The sequence below is a fragment of the Salvelinus alpinus genome, chromosome 7 (genome assembly GCF_045679555.1).
Source record: "Salvelinus alpinus chromosome 7, SLU_Salpinus.1, whole genome shotgun sequence".
NCBI classification, from domain to species: Eukaryota; Metazoa; Chordata; class Actinopteri; order Salmoniformes; family Salmonidae; genus Salvelinus; species Salvelinus alpinus.
Genome location: NC_092092.1, coordinates 44,672,843 through 44,690,522, shown reverse-complemented (window position 1 = coordinate 44,690,522; position 17,680 = coordinate 44,672,843). Strand labels below are relative to the sequence as shown.

The window sequence follows — 17,680 nt, the reverse complement described above, 5'->3', positions numbered from 1 at the left end:
GTGTGTGGTGGAGGGGGAGTCGTCAGTTTCAGCAGGCCACTGGTTTATCAGTAGCGGCCAGAGGCCTTCTGGCAAGGTTGGGGAGGTGAGGGGGGTTACAGGTATCCACAGGCCATTTTCTGATCCCCTCCCTCTGTCTGTCCCTTTAATCTTTCATCAATAGCTAATAATCTGGACCCACCTGGCCAACAGGCTTGCTATAGCTGCGGTCATTCTGTACCAAGGGAAAGTCCCTCCCTACTCCTTCTACCTACATTTTTTCATCCTGTTTAAACTGGGTGAATTCAATTTAAATGCTGTGAGCTTATCCGGCCGAGGTCATCATTGGGGACAACCAAGTGGCCTTCAGACACTAATCAATGAGGATAAGAGAGAGAAAAGAGGTTTGTTTCGGGTTTCCTCAACCTGTGGCCCCTACAAAGGAAATACGCGAAAACACCGTCTGCTATTATGCATGTTTTATAGGTGGGTTGGCTGGGCTGGTGTGCTAGTGTTCCTTCATTGAAAAATGGGGTCTGCTTTCCCGAATGATTGAATGTTTAAAGAATAAATAATTTGCTGCTGAATATACATGAAGCAGAGTGAGAGATAAAGGAAATGCCAGCTGCCCAGGGTAGTAAACGTTTGTCACCACCTTAATTACCGTAGAAGGAGAAGGAAGTGGCTTCTACCACAAATTCCATATATTTTAAATACACTAAGTGTACAAAACAATAAGACTACCTTCCTCATATTTAGGAATTTGTCGCGGCATGGACTCTACAAGGTGTCGAAAGCATTCCACAGGGATGCTGGCCGATTTTGACGCCAATGCTTCCCACAGTTGTGTCAAGTTGGCTAGATGTCCTTTGGGTGGTGGACCATTCTTGATACACACGAGAAGCACAAGAGAAGGTGAGAGCGAGGGGTATCTCACACAGTTAGAGGAGGAGAAAAGCTTTCTCCTATCTGTCAGGAAGTGTGAGACCCAGTTAAAAGCAGAGATGCACACATTGCAGCAGTGGAGAGATGTGCCTCTCCCTCGCTCACTCTCCCTCTTTTCTCTTCTACTCCCCTGCTGCAGTGATAAATGTCTCTTTGTATTCTGGACAGAAAACTGCAGGGCTACAATGTACTTGTCAGTAGACAGCTCATTTTCTCTCCCTTAAACAGAGCACAGTATATGCTTAATCTTTCCCTTTGGGTGTAGGCAGGAAATAAAACAAACGCCTATTGCCAAGGACTGGAATGCCCAGAAAATCGAACCCCATTCATTGCGTGTGTGTTTGCATGTATGCGTGCGTAAGCATATTATGGGCTTGCCTGTATGCACACATGAGCGTGTGCATGTGTGCATGCATGTCTGTGTGAGAGAGTAGCTGTCACGCCCTGACCTTAGAGATCCTTTTTATTCTCTATGTTGGTTAGGTCAGGGTGTGACTAGGGTGGGTACTCTAGTTTTTATCTTTCTATGTTGGCCTGGTATGGTTCCCAATCAGAGGCAGCTGTCTATCGTTGTCTCTGATTGGGGATCATATTTAGGCAGCCTTTTTCCACCTGTTGTGTGTGGGATCTTGTTTTTGTACTGTAGCCTTTTTGCACTACAAAGCTGCACGTTCGTTTTGTTACTCTTTATTGTTTTGTTGCTGGTTCACATTAATAAACATGAAAAACGCCTTCCACGCTGTACCTTGGTCCAATCCATCCAACAAGGAGCGTTACAGTAGCATATTAAATCAGTGCTGCGACTGCATGGCTGTTCATATCTTTGTGCCTCTATACCCTGTTGAGACGTTATGACTGTAGTACTGTAAAGTATTCCTACATGGGAGTCTGCAGTGTAGCAATTAGAGTTGATTAGAGCTGGCTCATTGCAGGCTAGCTGCCAGGCTTGGCCCGGTCTAGACCGAGCGCATACAGGCTCGTGTCTGATACCCAGGGATCCCTGTAATACGAGGCCCAGCTTTGCTTTGGCAGCCACGCACGCACACGCAAGCACACAGACACGTGGATTCACAAGCACATACATACACACACACAGCCTCTCCCAGAGATATTTGTCCTGTCTGCTCGGTTATTGCCACACACACAGCCTCTGCCAGAGATATTTGTCCTGTCTGCTCGGTTATTGCCACACACACAGCCTCTGCCAGAGATATTTGTCCTGTCTGCTCGGTTATTGCCACACAGACAGCCTCTGCCAGAGATATTTGTCCTGTCTGCTCGGTTATTGCCACACACACAGGTCCCACTAGTATAGTTCCAAATCATCATCATAAATACAAAAATGAAATTCTCAGTCATTCTAAGATTAGAATTACATGGTATTTCAATCAAGCCAATATACACTGAGTGTACAAAACATTAAGGACATGACATAGACTGACCAGGTGAATCTCGGTGAAAGATATGATCCCTTATTGATGTCACTTGTTGAATCCACAATCAGTGTAGATCAGGGATGACCAACCGGTCACCCCGTTTTTGTAGGCCCGCGGACCAATTTCAATCTGGGGGGAACTCAGTCGGGGTCTCAATTTACTGTTGAGAGTTAGAATACATTAGGTGCAATTTATACATTTTGTTGTGCAGTCACTTAATTAGCCCATATGTGCAAAAAATAAATATTGGTAAATTAGTCTAGCGGACAGCTATAGAAACTTGTAGTAAGCATGATCGAATTACCGATCGGGGTGGGGGCAATTGATGATCAGCTATCATATAAAAAAAACTGCAAACAATTGCCTCCACCCTATGAGAAAATGTGTAGAATCGCAGGAAATGAACAGTAAAACCCCAAAAAGTATCTTCGCTGTCATCTTCGCTGCTCCGCTAAAATGTTTTGCCCGCAAGGTGTGGGGGGGGGGGGGGGGGGGTATGGATGTGGGTACGCAGACCCATGACACACTGTGGCCCCTCATGATGAGATCAGTTCTTTTGTAGACCCCACCACCAGAAGTTGCAAAGGTGTGGATGAAGGGGAGGACACAGGTTAAAGAAGGATTTTTAAGCCTTGAGACAATTGAGACATGGATTGTGCTTTTATGAGGGTGAATAGGCAAGACAAAATATTTCAGTGCAAGGGGTATGGTAGTGCCTTTGAACGGGGTGTGGTAGTAGGGTGTGGTAGTAGGTGCCAGGAGCACTGGTTTGTGTCAAGAATTGCAATGCCGCTGAGTTTTTCACACAGTTTTTCAACAGTTTCCCACATGTATCAAGAATGGTCCACCACCCAAAGGACATCCAGCCAACTTGACACAACTATGGGAATCATTGGAGTCAACATGGGCCAGCATCCCTGTGGAATGCTTTTGCCACCTTGTAGAGTCCATGTCCCAACAAATTGAGGCTGTTCTGAGGACAAAAGGAGGGGGGGTGCACATCGCAATATTAGGAAGGTGTTTTGTACATTCAGTGTATAATCATGCCAATTCCAATGTGTTTCGATTAGTGATCCAGGACAGAGCATCCAGTAGGGGTTGAGACCTAGATCTGGAATTTACCCCCAGACAGAGCAGAGATGGTCAGGTCATCTCCACTGGGCTCAGCCCCTGGTTCCAGTCTATGGTTTCCTGGCCATTATTTAGTGTCTGATTAGGCTACAGAGATCTAGCCTGCAGACCTCTAGCGATACCCCCTGAGCCTTGTTACCGGTGGAGACTGTGTTTGAATGTAAATGGGGCTTTGCCAAAGCGAGGACTCTGGAGGTACTAGGACAGGAGTAAGGGGGAAAGGGGAGTACCCAGTGCTGTCACAGGCTTCCACAGTCCAAAAACACAATCATTTAGAAACCACAATAGCCTTCACAACGGTAGACTGCAGACAGCTAGCACGAGGCCCGGGATGGGCTACTCACATTTCAGTCTGTTTTCTCTCTCCTCCAAGCATAGTTATCTCCTCTCTCGCTCTACCCCGCTCTCTCTCATTAACCTTTGAACACACACACTCATTCGCTTGATCTAACACACAGACACAAACACACAGATACAGACACATGCAAACTTGCCCTCTCACACACACACACACACATCCACACATTCTCTCCTTTTCTCTTTTTCCCTCCCTATCAACTCGTCACATGGCCTGTTCTTAACCTCTCCCCCTCTGTTCAGCACTGCCCTGATCCCCCCCTGTGCCCTCCTTCATTGGCTACTAGCTGTGTGTTCGACAAACAATTGTGATTCTACTTGGTTTCTGAGGAGATTATTAACACACCTAGCCTAGCATGCCTAGTAGCTACAGCGGGGTCATGAATAAGCAATGGGAAGAGGTATCCAAGAGCCGTATTTTCTCTCTTTCTCCCTCTCTCTCCCCCGCTCCCAATGAATGCAAGGGATTGTGTGGAAAATGAGCTGTCAGTGGAGGAGATACATCAGGCTCATTGGCGAAGCCCTAGGAAATAATGAAGGACTCCACCATTTCTCCCTCACACGTTCAATATGCTCCTATCCATGACAAGTGCAGGGGAGATGAGCTGATTAAACACATTAGGTGTATTGACGAGGGCTGGAACGTTAGGGTAATGTAAGCCGAAGGTTCAGGGGACGTTGATACAACGTTAGCGCAAAGTCTTGTGAGTCACAGGATGGAGGGGAGGGGAGGCGGAGAGAAATATTTTGTGCGTGTGTGTGCATGGTGCAGAGCGAGCAGCTATGTCACGGGTATAGAAAGAGAGGAGAGGGCCTCAAGCCCGAGTGGAAGTCGTTATTCTTCCCAACGGAATCTGCAATTACCTACATGGCAAACTGACTGACTGAGGGGCCTGCTTGAGGCATATACTGATAATAACACGAATGCACCAGGGCCTGGATTCCCAAAAGCATCTTAAGGTTAAGTTAATCGTTAGAACCTTCGTAGCAGCATCTGTAAGTATCCAAGCTGTTTCCCAAAACCCTTGTTTTTTACAATGCACTTGAAAATGTTCGAAATCTAACGCCTGCCTCAGACCAAATTTAGAACAGCTACTGTAACTTCAGAAAGTATTCACACCCCTTGACTTTTTCCACATTTTGTTGTGTTACAGCCTGAATTGTAAATTGATTTAAATTGAGAATGTGTGTCACTGGCCTACACACAATACCCCATAATGTCAAAGTGGAATAAAAAAAAAAATGCGAATTTTACAAATTAATTTAAAATGAATAGTCGAAATGTCTTGAGTCAATAAGTTTTCAACCCCTGTTAACAAGTCACATGATAAGCTTCATGGACTCACTCTGTGTGCAATAATTGTTTTTAACATGATTTTTGAGTGACTACCTCATCTCTGTACCTCATCTCATCTCTGTACCCACTCATCTCTGTACCCCACACATACAATATATGTAAGGTCCCTCAGTAGAACAGTGCATTTGAAACACAGATTCAACCAAAAAGACCAGGGAGGGGTAAAAATAAAGAAAGCCAAAATTGAATATCCCCTTGAGCATGGTGAAGTTATTAATTACACTTTGGATGGTGTCAATACGCCCAGTCACTACAAAGACACAGGGATCCTTCCTGTGATACAGGCGTCCAATGGTGACTTTAAAACAGTTACAGAGTTGAATGGCTGTGATAGGAGAAAACTGAGGATGGATCAACAACATTGTAGTTAGTCCACAATACTAACCTAATTAACAGAGTGAAAAGAAGGAAACCTGTACATAATAAAAATATTCCAAAACATGTATCCTGTTTACGAGGCACTAAAGTCATCCTGCAAAAAATGTGGCAAAGCAATTACATTTTTGTCCTGAATACAGTGTTATGTTTGGTACAAATCCAATACAAGACATTACTGAGTACCACTCTCCATATTTTCAAGCATAGTGGTGGTTGCATCGGGTTATGGATATGTTTGTAATTGTTATGGACTGGAGTTTTTCAGGATAAAAAATAAACGTAATGGAGCTAAGCACAGGCAATATCCTAGAGGAAAACCTGGATCAGTCTGCTTTCCACCAGACACTGGGAGATAAATGTACCTTTCAGCAGGACAATAACCTTAAACACCAGGCCAAATCTTGCTTGCCAAGACAATATTGAATGTTCCTGAGTGGCCTAGTTACAGTTTTGACTTAAATCGGCTTGAAAATCTATGGCAAGACTGTCTAGCAATGATCAACAACCAACTTGACAGAGCTTGAACCATTTTTTAAAGAATAATGTGCAAATATTGGATGTTTTTCTGACTGTCTTTCCTCTGGCATTTATGTAATTCTAGTTTTTATATTAATTCAGTTGGCTTGTTGTCAGCCATTTTGTCTACAGTTTTTCAAAAAAGTTAGGACTAGGAAATCAAAATGGACGCTCCCACTTCATGTCTATGTCTGTTAATATAATAACAGACGACATGGACTGTGGACGGGCATAAACAACTGCAAGTGTTCAGAGTTTGATTCAATCAAATGTTAATATTTGGTTGAGCAGCCGTCGGATCCTCTGACACATTCATGGGAGTATTTTGCCTTCTGAGATGGAGAGAGGGAGAGAGAGAACGAGAAAGAGGAGAGAAAAAAATACTCCTACCTGTCAGAGATTTTTTCTCTTCCCTTTTTATTTTCCCTAGTCAAGTCTGCTTACTAGACTCTCAACTCCTCTCTCTCCCTCTCTCAGGTTGTCAGCACAAACCCTGTTCCTGTTGCTGTCCTGATTCTGACACCTGTCAGCATTTTCATTAGTAGATCGGAGGAGTAGGAAACTCAAAATGTTCCCTGTGTTGAATTTAGGGCATGTTTTGCGGCATAAACACGCAACACTGCTTTACTGTTTCTTTAATTCAACAGGGGAAGGGAAGTGCTTGACTGGCAGGAAGTTGACTTGGCAGATGAGGGTTTTGAGAGAGAGATGGCGAGACTAGGAGAGCGGTGAAGTTAAGATGGGGGAAGCCTCGTGAAATCAATTAAGAGCAGTGGGACCCTGGTGGATCTGTGCTCCATGGAAGAGCTTCATTCCTGGGATTCTGCTTCGGGAACACACCCACGGGGCATGGATTGGATTAATGAGTGGAAAACCCCCTCAGGGGTGAAGAATATGGAATATGTGTGGAATGAGACTAATGCCCTGCGACTGCATATGTAGCTGACTTGAGTCTCTCTGGTGCTAAAGACCGGAAAAAATGGTTTTCTGACCAACACTTTTCCCCCTAGAGTCATAATCCAAGAACCAAAGACCTCTGGTAAACTAAACCCTCAAAATGGCCACCAAGAAAAAAACACAAAAAGGCAAAAAAGGACATGGAAAAGTCGAGTTTCTGTGCATTGATCATTTTTGCACTTAACTAGAGAATCCGAGAATCTCGAGCCCTTAAAAAACCCATGGCTCGTCCATGTCTGCAAGGAATTAAGTAAGAGCTTCGATAATCAAAGGATGTGGGGGTAAAAAAAATGTCAGCTTCTTTTTGTTACCAAAGCCTGTGCGGCTGTTTGTCCACTTCTCCCGTGAGACATTAATGGTTCTCTAGAGCCAAAGCTAGCACATTGTATATTTTTTCAACAAAATCCCCTTGACGTTCACAGTCACGCCTATAGAGATTATTTTATACATTTTTCTCCAGCTCCTCTCCCTTCCCTCAACCGTTTATAGCTGGGCGATATCATCCATAGTCACTGCATAAGGGAAAGCATTAATAGTTGACGATATGGGGCCTATATATTTAATGTAATATGATTGTAAGATATTTTATATATTTCCCTAGTGTAATCCATTGGCAGAGTAGATTTCAGACCAAGTTATTCTTAGGAAGAACAGTATCTTCTTACAATGTTTGGTCTCGTCTTAGTGTCACTCAGGTAGACTCTGTTGATTATGGACAAAATACCTCTCCACTAAGTCAAACTATAGTTTAGCTACTGCTGGATTCCAGAGACACAATCCATTATCAAGTATCACATTTCAAATCGAGAAGGATAAATAGAAACGCAGGAAATGGACAAACAAGTCAGTAACATAATCAAAAAGTGCAAAACGGAAGCCTGTAACAAAGGAAGCCTTTGTATTGTGCGAGGGAAACGCAGAGCCTCGGAGAGAGCTCCATGTCTCATATGAGTGGATTCCCACACTGAGACTTTTAAGGAGGGGTGGGGGGTTGTGTGTGTGTGTTCCTCTTTGTCAAAGGTAACGGTACGTCCCACTGTGCAAACACCACCTTTACATGGCGCCTGTGAGAATGGTAAACATTTGTACTGTAAAAAGCTTAGGGAACCCACATGAGGGGAGTTTACTGTACTCCAACTATCCCCCTCCATTTCTTCCTGTTTGCGTTTTGCTTCCGAACACAAGAAAACATCACAATAAAATCACTTTTGTATCCAGAGCCTGTGTTTGTGTCCTTTGGGGCAATTGCAGTGTGTTTTTATTTGAATTTTTGGGCTGTAGTACCAGAAGGAGAGGCAAACTGCAGATCTAAGTCATTCCCTATAGAAACATATCTAAATGGCGGGGTGTTTTGCGAACACGACTGTTTGTTTTGTTCACACAGTTCCCTTTGCCAAACAGGGCTACTGCATGGTCGGCGCCCGGCCGGTGCCCGCTCACATTCAATTAAGACGGATGTGTCTGAACAAACCGTGTTTTCACTTCCCTCGGAACCATCGTGGCTCTCACATCTAGTGTATGTTGCTGCTGTAACTTAGCTATCCTGATCTGCTCCTACTTCTGTAAATATATAGGATGCCTCCCAAATGGCGCCCTATTTGGCTAGCAGATAGCCTAGTGGTTAGAGCATTGGGCCAGTAACCAAAATGTGTTGATGTGCCCTTGGGGTTACGCAAGGCACTTAAGCCTAATTGCTCCAGGGCCTCCATTGATAACGCCACTCCCTGAGGGCATCTGAGTTATGCAAGAAAAACATTTCCATTGAAACAGGACACATTTAAGCATCCACCAAATTGTTTTTATATTACTTTTGACCAGGGCCCATGGAGACTCTGGTCAAAAGTAGTGCATTACGGGGCCTCCCGGGTGGCGCAGTGGTCTAGAGCACTGCATCGCAGCGCCAGCTGCGCCACCAGAGTCTCTGGGTTCGCGCCCAGGCTCTGTCGCAGCCGGCCGCGACCGGGAGGTCCGTGTGGCGACGCACAATTGGCATAGCGTCGTCCAGGTTAGGGAGGGTTTGGCCGGTAGGGATATCCTTGTCTCATCGCGCTCCAGCGACTCCTGTGGCGGGCCGGGCGCAGTGCGCGCTAACCGAGGGGGGCGGGTGCACGGTGTTTCCTCCGACACATTGGTGCGGCTGGCTTCCGGGTTGGAGGCGCGCTGTGTTAAGAAGCAGTGCGGCTTGGTTGGGTTGTGCTTCGGAGGACGCATGGCTTTCGACCTTCGTCTCTCCCGAGCCCGTACGGGAGTTGTAGCGATGAGACAAGATAGTAATTACTAGCGATTGGATACCACGACAATTGGGGAGAAAAGGGGATAAAAAAAATTAATAAATAAATAAATAAAAAAGCTGTGCATTACGTAGGGAATAGGATGCTATTTGGGACACAGGCATAGTTCAGCAAAGTATCTTCTCTGCCTTTTCATATTTTCTTAGGGCTGTTACAATACACACACCACAATTGTCTGACTTGTGTCTCCGTCCCTCAAGTCGATGAGCTTCAGTGAATACGTGACAGCGATTTCAGCTAGCTAGCGACAATCGTTATTCGTTGATGCTGGCGGAGTGGAACTAACCTTCCACGGAGTTGCATTATTTTCCAGAGAACGCATAGAGCCACAAATTAATTATCCCTTTCATACCATGACTATAATGTAACACATTTGCCGCGAGAAATTGTATTCAACATCCACTGAAGTAGCTAGCAAGTTTACTTGATGGCGAAGGTAGTTGCCTAGGTAACCAAACCATCAGTCCTAGCTTGCTATTATGAAAATAGAGTCAAACAAATTCGACTTAGCTCAAACATGAAACATGTAAGAATGAAACATTGCCATGGAATTCTACCGTGCTAATGCATGGTGCGTTATAAGTAAATAATGGACGCTCTAGAACGCCCTTCAAGCCAATCGGAAATGGGTATTCAGCAATAGCTAATATCCTCTTGAAAAAGGTAGGAGGATGCAACAAGGGCCTTGTCTGAGGGGTCGCGGAAGAAGTATAGTGTGGCTGTGCCGATTCTGTCGAGCTTATAGCCCCGGCCCCATCGTACTCTTTAACTGTGTAATTAGAATGCTGAGATGGTAATGAAAGGACAATTCCATTTGGCTATGTCGTTACGTTCATGCATGTGTAAGGGTCTTTTGGTCAATTAATTTAATAATTATGAACAAGCCCTCAATACTGATGAACCCTCATGCTGATTTACTGCCACAGACTCCCTTTAAAGACAGACATTGCCTGCATGCCATATGGCACCCTATTTCCTACATAGTGGACTAATTTTGTCCAGGGCCCATATGCCCACTATATAGGGGATAAAGTGCCATTTGGGATTCAAGCTTAGAGAAAAATCAAGAAATTTTGTTCGGTGCTTTTCCCTGCTTCTTTTTCAACGGAGGGAGAAATTGGCCTGTAGCAAGACCATATTATAACTAGGTCTGGAGAAGGAGAGTGCAATAACAATAGCGACAAGGATCCAATTGCAAATCCAAATAGATATTTTGTCCTTATCTATTGTCTGCCTGGTAGCGGTAAATAGTCCCCGTCGTTCTGTTGACCAGTAGCGTTTATTTGTTCACATACATTCCAGGAGTTAGCATCCATCTCGCTGAAACGGATCAAATTAAGGCGAGTGTTAATGAAAAAAGAGCTGCATCTCAAAAAAGCCTTTCTCTCTTTCTTTGTCTCCCCCATTCCTCTATGTCTATTCCTTTTTCTCTACTTGTAATATTCTTCATGTACATCTTTGCTAGACTGTTGGACCTGTCAGTATGCATGTTTTGGAGAGGGTTGTGAAATAATTACGGCCAGCTAACCAAATAGGCAGTGAACTCACTAATCATTGTTCATTACTGTCTGACACTGCCAAGGCAGCAGTCCAAGGCCTTTTCAGGCAGCATTTCAATGCAGGACGTCACAATTGGCATGTCCCAATCCGAAGGAACCTTAAAATGCTGCCTTCTAAGGTGCCTTCATTCGGGCGTTTTTGAAGCCAGCATCCCATGTATCCTTTGCTGGACAGGCTGTACCATAAAATCTTGCGGCGCACCGAAAATTCAAAACAATTCTGAATTAATAGAGGACACAAGTCCCAGAGAACATTTTACAGAAGAATAAGGAATAGCTGAGAAATGCAAGTAAACTCAGCAAAAAAATAAATGTCCCTTTTTCAGGACCCTGTCTTTCAAAGATAATTCGTAAAAATCCAAATAACTTCACAGATCTTCATTGTAAAGTGATGAAACACTGTTTCCCATGCTTGCTCAATGACCCATAAACAATTAATGAACATTCACCTATGGAACGGTCGTTAACACTAACGGTTTACAGACGGTAGGCAATTAAGGTCACAGTTATGTAAACTTAGGACACTAAAGAGGCCTTTCTACTGACTCTGAAAAACACCAAAAGAAAGATGCCCAGGGTCCCTGCTCATCTGCGTGAACATGCCTTAGGACTGCAGATGTGGCCAGGGAAATAAATTGCAATGTCTTGATCGTCCTCGCAGTAGCAGACCACGTGTAACAACACCTGCACAGGATCGGTACATCCGAACATCACACTTGCGGGACAGGTACAGGATGGCAACAACAACTGCCTGAGTTACACCAGGAACCCACAATCCCTCCATCAGTGCTCAGACTGTCTGAAATAGGCTGAGAGAGGCTGGACTGAGGGCTTGTAGGCCTGTTGAAAGGCAGGTCCTCACCAGACATCACCGGAAACAACGTCGCCTGGACGAGACAGGACTGACATTAAGTGCTCTTCACTGATGTTCCCGTGGAAAAAAACATAAATCCCTCATAAATAATTTGGGTTAAAGTGTGATTGTTTCATTTTTCTTCATCTGTTAGTCCTTCATTCATTAGATTCTCTTTTTCGGAGCAAGGCTAAGAGGAGTGAGCAGGGAGCATTAAAATGGAAGACTCAGAAAATGTGCACATGTAGCTAGAGAGGCTCACTAGAGGGGTTTTGAGAAAATTGGAGGGAAAAATCACAGAGGGTTAGCATAAGGTGTGTGTGTGTTTGTTTGTTTGGGGGGAGGGGTAAAGGCTAGGGTTACGGCTAAGAAGTGCCTAACACTGGACGCCACACTTCGACTAGAATTTCAACATATTTCACCGAACCTGTCCTAAATTTTCCTCTATAGCAGAAGCCAATGACCAAGGAGTAGGCAAATTCAAACCAAACAAAGACAGACTGCAACGTGAAGCCTGCTGGGTAATATGCAGATGTGGTTTTCCCTATTGACCAATGGAGTTGTTTGATCGTTTCAAATTGCGAAGATGAAAGGCCTAGTCATCAAGACTGAACAAAGCAAGGCAATTCACTAGCTTCCTGTCTCTTCAGAAAATAAAGCAATTGTTAACTGGAGTAGGAGGCAAGCCAGTGAAATGGCTGCCGTTCATTTTGAGTTCATGCACTGAATCCACTGCTCTATGCTCTCCCAAGTCTGAGCACCTGTGTGTGTTCCCTTTTGAGCTGGATAAACACCCCCATGTGCATACAATGGTAGCACACAGGTCTGTGCCAGTTTCTATCCACCTAATTCTCGGTCTCACTCATTCTTGTTCTCTCACTCTCTCTATCTCCGTCTACAGGCATATCTTTAATTCTCTCTCACTTCAATATATTTCAATTCAATTTCTTCACAGGTCGGTGCCAGTTCTACCCACTACCTTTTTCTCAAACACACTCTCTCTCCCTCCATCTCCCTCCCTCTCACACTCATTCCCTCTCTCTCCCTCACCCTCCCTTTCTCTATGACCCTTCTTCACATAAGCTCCCCCTCTCCACTACTCTAAAACCATGGAACCAGGAAACACTAACATGACCACCTCCACTTCCCCTGCCAGGGAATCGGATGTCTTCTTAACCGTTGGAAGTCGGCAAGGAAACATCAACATTTATTCCTCTGCTAAATAATGCATGAGAGTGGTTACAACGCGATATGTAGATTTCAACCCACCTTTGTCAGCCATTCAAGCGCATCAGAAGTTGGCTGCCACCAAATACTACCAGACAGACATGGCTAGGCCTACAATCAGTCAATAATGTTACCAGAGCATCATATAAAGGGTAGCCTTGGCAGGGAGGGATCCCTCTACATTAGCAGCCTTAGTGGAGTTAGCACCGGGACTTCAAAGGGAATGTACTAAGGTGTTATTCACAATAAACAGATCTGAGGGGCCTTATCTGAGAGTGGGCACAATGCTACCGGTAAATGTGTTCTGCTTGATGTAAACACACAAATACACACCCAGGAATAGAATTAATTCAAATTCTATACACACAAACACACACACAGGTCTGAGGCCTTATGTAGGAGTGGGTATAATGGACTGCTAAAGCTGCTCTAGTTGGAGGTGTAAACAGCAACACACAAGCTTCGTTTTACATACACAAGCTTTTACCAAGTATCTGATGGGGTAATTCAAAATCTAACACTAAGGGATGAATGATGAGTAACACAAAAAGCTTTCCACAAACCTTTTCTCCTACCTTGGTCAGGCAGCTGGCAGACGTTGGGGGGTACGGTCATATTGAGCACGTCGTTGACAGCCGTGTCTATGTAGTGGCCTCTCTGGACGTCGTGCTCACTGTCCGTCTGGTCGCTCTCTTCGTGCCCGCTGTCCTTCAGACTATTGCCCTCCAGGTCCTTGAATGTTGATGTGCTACAGAGGGACGGAGGGAGGGAGAGGGGGATGAGAAAGGAGAGAATGTTGATTTACTGTCACATCAACTTCTATCAGATTCTCTCCTCTCTCCTTCATCACGTCTCTCCCTCGATCCATTTCTCTCCTGTGTCCGTCTCTTTTTCACTGTTTCTTTCTTAGTTCTATTTTTTTTTTAATCTAAAAAACATTTTCTTCATATTGTCTCTCTTTCACTATCTCATCCTTGACTCGAACATGCGTGTCTCTCCACATCCTTCTCTCTCACACATTTCTCGAGACGAGGAGAGGGATAATGGGAATCTTCAGGACGACTCTTAACTCTGGCCTCAGCTGTCCAGAAGGACACGACTTCACGGTGTTCCACATTTTATTTCTGGAGGGATCAGAACCGTGCTACTTCTGCAGTAAATCGGAGGGTTGTGGTGGTGGAGGCACAGATTAACTCTGTTGGAGATTTTTGGGATTAAGAGGCCATTTTCAAACTCTGCTGATAGTGGAGCAAAGAGGCTGCAGGCTCTTGTAGTCTGTTTCTAAAAGGGACCATGTGGATGACGATGCACTGACTTCAAGGGCATCTCTAGGGTGAACCGTTGTGGCTATAAAGGGCCTGTCCGGATATTTACATCCTGTTTTTTTATCATTTAAATGTATGTAATTATATACCCATTGATTAATTAAGAATATCAGACGTAAATGCCTCATGAGCCCTGTCCCTCAGCTTTATAGCAAACCAAGTGTCGGGGCTGCCGTTGTGTTGTTTTTCAAATAACAGAGTGGGCCTTTAAAACGTCATGCAATTACACTCTACTGTTCAACAATCAGATGATAAATCAAGCATTCCAGGAAGGAAAGGAATATAGAAAATGCTATGAGCATGTACGTATGTGCACAGATTGAATCTGTCTTGTTTGGGGCTTAAAGTCAATAGAGGCAGGCAATCAACAGCTTCATAGTGTATGCATGATTTCCGTTCATTTGATTGCCACCCCACTGGAACAAATTGTGCTATACAAACAAGACTGCTATTGAGGGAGGAGGCGAATGTATACATCAAGAACCTCACGTAGGAGAAGAGAGGAGAAAGGAGAAAATAAAAAAATATAAGAGAAGGAAAGAGAAAAGACAAAAAGAAAAGAAACCGTAGCAACAGCAGTTCCCAGCTTTTCTTTGAGAGGCTTGCCTGGGAAAGGGGGAGAGAGGTACTGCAGTGACGGTAATGCTGGCTTTACCTCTCTCTGATGTTATCAGTGTAATTGCACCTGTCCCAGACAACAGGCCCACAGGCTCCTAGGGGATAGCTTTGTAGTGTGCTGCAGAGGCCCCTCGCTTAAATGTGCTTTGTTTACATAAACATAGGGACTTTTTGGGGAGGAAAATTGCCATAATGGCTTTTCAAAAAGCCGGGGACGGCCTCAAACAAAGGGAGGTTGGAATGTTCCGGAGCTGCAGGTAAAAAGTGAGAAATTATAGGCCTGGCCGCAAAAAAAAAGAAAAAATGCTGCAGGGCGTTATTAGAGGTGTCTACACTACCCCGCCGGAACCACGAGCTCACCTTATATCCTGCTTCAGGTGGACTCAGGAATGCACCATTAGTCCCATACCTCACAAAGATAACCTTTATGCTCTGCTCAATATTCTCAAAATGGGCAACTCAAATTAACTAATTAATGAATTAAGCATTGAGCTGATGTATTTTTTTTACACACAGATCCAATTGTGCCACGAACCTCTTGCAATATTGAAATCATGTTTCCGGCCCAAATTCTATTTGATTTCTTTAATCTTATTCATGATGTGTAAGTCGTTTTACGAGCCGTGTTTTAGCAGGAGTTTTTCATATTGCTCAACGTGTCTTGATTTTATTTTATGGGAATGGATGGAATTATTCATGATAATGTTAAAATATGTGCTTTGAAGATACAGACTTGAAAAATGTACCTAATATAGTAGTGAGGGATCATTTTAGAGTCTAATTCCAAATTAGATTATTGATTGTGTGAATTTGTAGTGAATACACAGAACAAACACTGTTTTTCACAACATGCACACTCATGCATTTGCAGCCCATAGCATCAGACAATTACGGATCACAACGGGTGATAGCGGAAAATATCAAATTGCCTAATCAAGACATACCTTTTGATAAGATGTGCTCGGCTGTTCACATAGCTGGAGTCGATATAATTATCCGTCTGTAACAGAAGATTGGGGGGGAGGAGGGAGAAGAGGGGGAGGAAAGGAGAGCAAAAACAGAAGAGATGCATTTAATTTCGTAGCGAACCAAAACATTTTACAACGGTAATTGCCTTTCAATAGAAATGTTATTTTACACAAAGTGAGCGAGCCTCAGCTTTCAAAGGACCTACACGGAGACAAGGAGAGAGAGAGGGCCGGCTAGGAACTGAGAGAACTAAGGAGAGTGCTGCAGTGAGCAGAGACAGTCCTCCATCCCTCCCTCAGTCCTCTACATCCCTACATCAGACCAAAGTCATACAAATGTGATCATTAGGGATGACAGTGCGTCATGCAGAGAGATAAAATGACGGAGAGAAGGAAGAAAAGTTTTCCCTTTTCTCCTCTCCAAATCTCTCTCTTTTCTCCTCAACCTTTTTGAGTGGATCTGAATCTATAAATACGTGTAAGAGGAGAAGAAGAAATTGAGAGCGTACCAGGGGGAATTCTTAACTTTTAAGAATGCAATTGCAGATTAAAAGCAAGCACGGAGGAATCTGCATACGATGGATCGCTGACCCGCATAGTTCAAAGGCATTGTGCATCATTCTTGGACAGGGGAGATAAGGTCCATTGAGACGTCCCCTCGTGTCTGGTGAGCATCTACTCAGTCAAAGGCATCCTGTATTCAACGTAAAAAATAAAATCCCCCAACATTTATAGAAAGACTGTTATAGTAAGTTAGACAGGAGAGTGACAGGGGAGAGAGGGGACATTGAACAGGTAGTCCCTTGTGCCTGGCCAACATCCACTCACACCCAGATAACATGTCAAGAGGGTATCAAAGGCCCTCTCAAAGGACTTCCCCAGCCTGCCCATGAAAACTCCATGATCCGACCCTTTCAACATACTTTGATGAAGGTGTTTTCCTGTGGGAAGAGGGAGAAAAGGACATCACTCCTCTTAAATTCCACTCTCATAGACTCAGATATGCTATCTCAGATAAAGGATAAGGGATAGGGGGATAGTCAATGGCTCACGTCCGGTGATGAAGTGTTACCTCTGACAAAAGAGTCACCCCTATGATAAGAGACGTTAATGCAGGCGGTGGCACGAACTCACTGATTATCAAATGAGGGACAATATTTGCCAGCTCGGTCCTGCTGTTCAGGGGAGTGGGGAGCCGTGTGCGATGGTGAGGAAGTGAGGCAGGGTGACAAAATGTAGCGTGTTAGCTGGTGATGAAAAGTGAAACCCTTCCTCAATACCCACCCTATTTATTCCAGGTTGAGGCAGAAACCATAATGCAAAACCACAATGTAAAAGGGAGAGAGCGAGAGAGAGGCTTTTGATGCTTTTTATTGAGACATCCTGACTTAAACACCCTATGAAACAACCCCCCCCCCCCCCCACCCCTCATTAAAAAGGCAAGAGTGTGTGAGAGAGAGGGGAAAGAGAGGCAGAGGACAGGAATGTAGATGCAAAACTTGCCCTTGTGTTCTTGTATGTTGATTTGCACTACACAAGAGCAAGGAGGCAGGCTGAGCCTGGTCTAAGAGCAAAATGTATTATATTTAACTAAAATCTGCGCCAGTTCAATTAGTATGATACGTTAAGTTACATTATTTGACCCGTTTAGTATGACATATAAAGTATTACATTTGACTGCTTTAGTATGATATGTTACATTTGGTATGTTTACATAAGACAGTGAGTTACTTTTTTGTAAGATGGCACCGGCTGATATGGAAGCTCTGCTTCTAGCTCCTAA

At 44.2% G+C, this 17,680-nt stretch overlaps 1 protein-coding gene across 7 annotated transcripts in view; it reads right to left on the bottom strand.

Annotated features, from left to right (window-relative positions):
- The window catches only part of LOC139581086 (protocadherin-19-like), a 72,171-nt gene that overhangs the window by 13,024 nt on the left and 41,467 nt on the right, over positions 1 to 17,680 (bottom strand). For 3 of the 7 annotated variants that reach the window (XM_071410462.1, XM_071410465.1, XM_071410464.1), the window contains exons 3-4: positions 15,874 to 15,929; positions 13,550 to 13,734 (exon numbers count right to left, since the gene is read on the bottom strand). In XM_071410462.1, coding sequence (XP_071266563.1) covers positions 13,550 to 13,734; positions 15,874 to 15,929 — 241 coding nt within the window. The remainder of the gene's footprint in view (positions 1 to 13,549; positions 13,735 to 15,873; positions 15,930 to 17,680) is intronic. The other 4 variants (XM_071410463.1, XM_071410467.1, XM_071410466.1 and 1 more) reach the window with 2 other exon arrangements.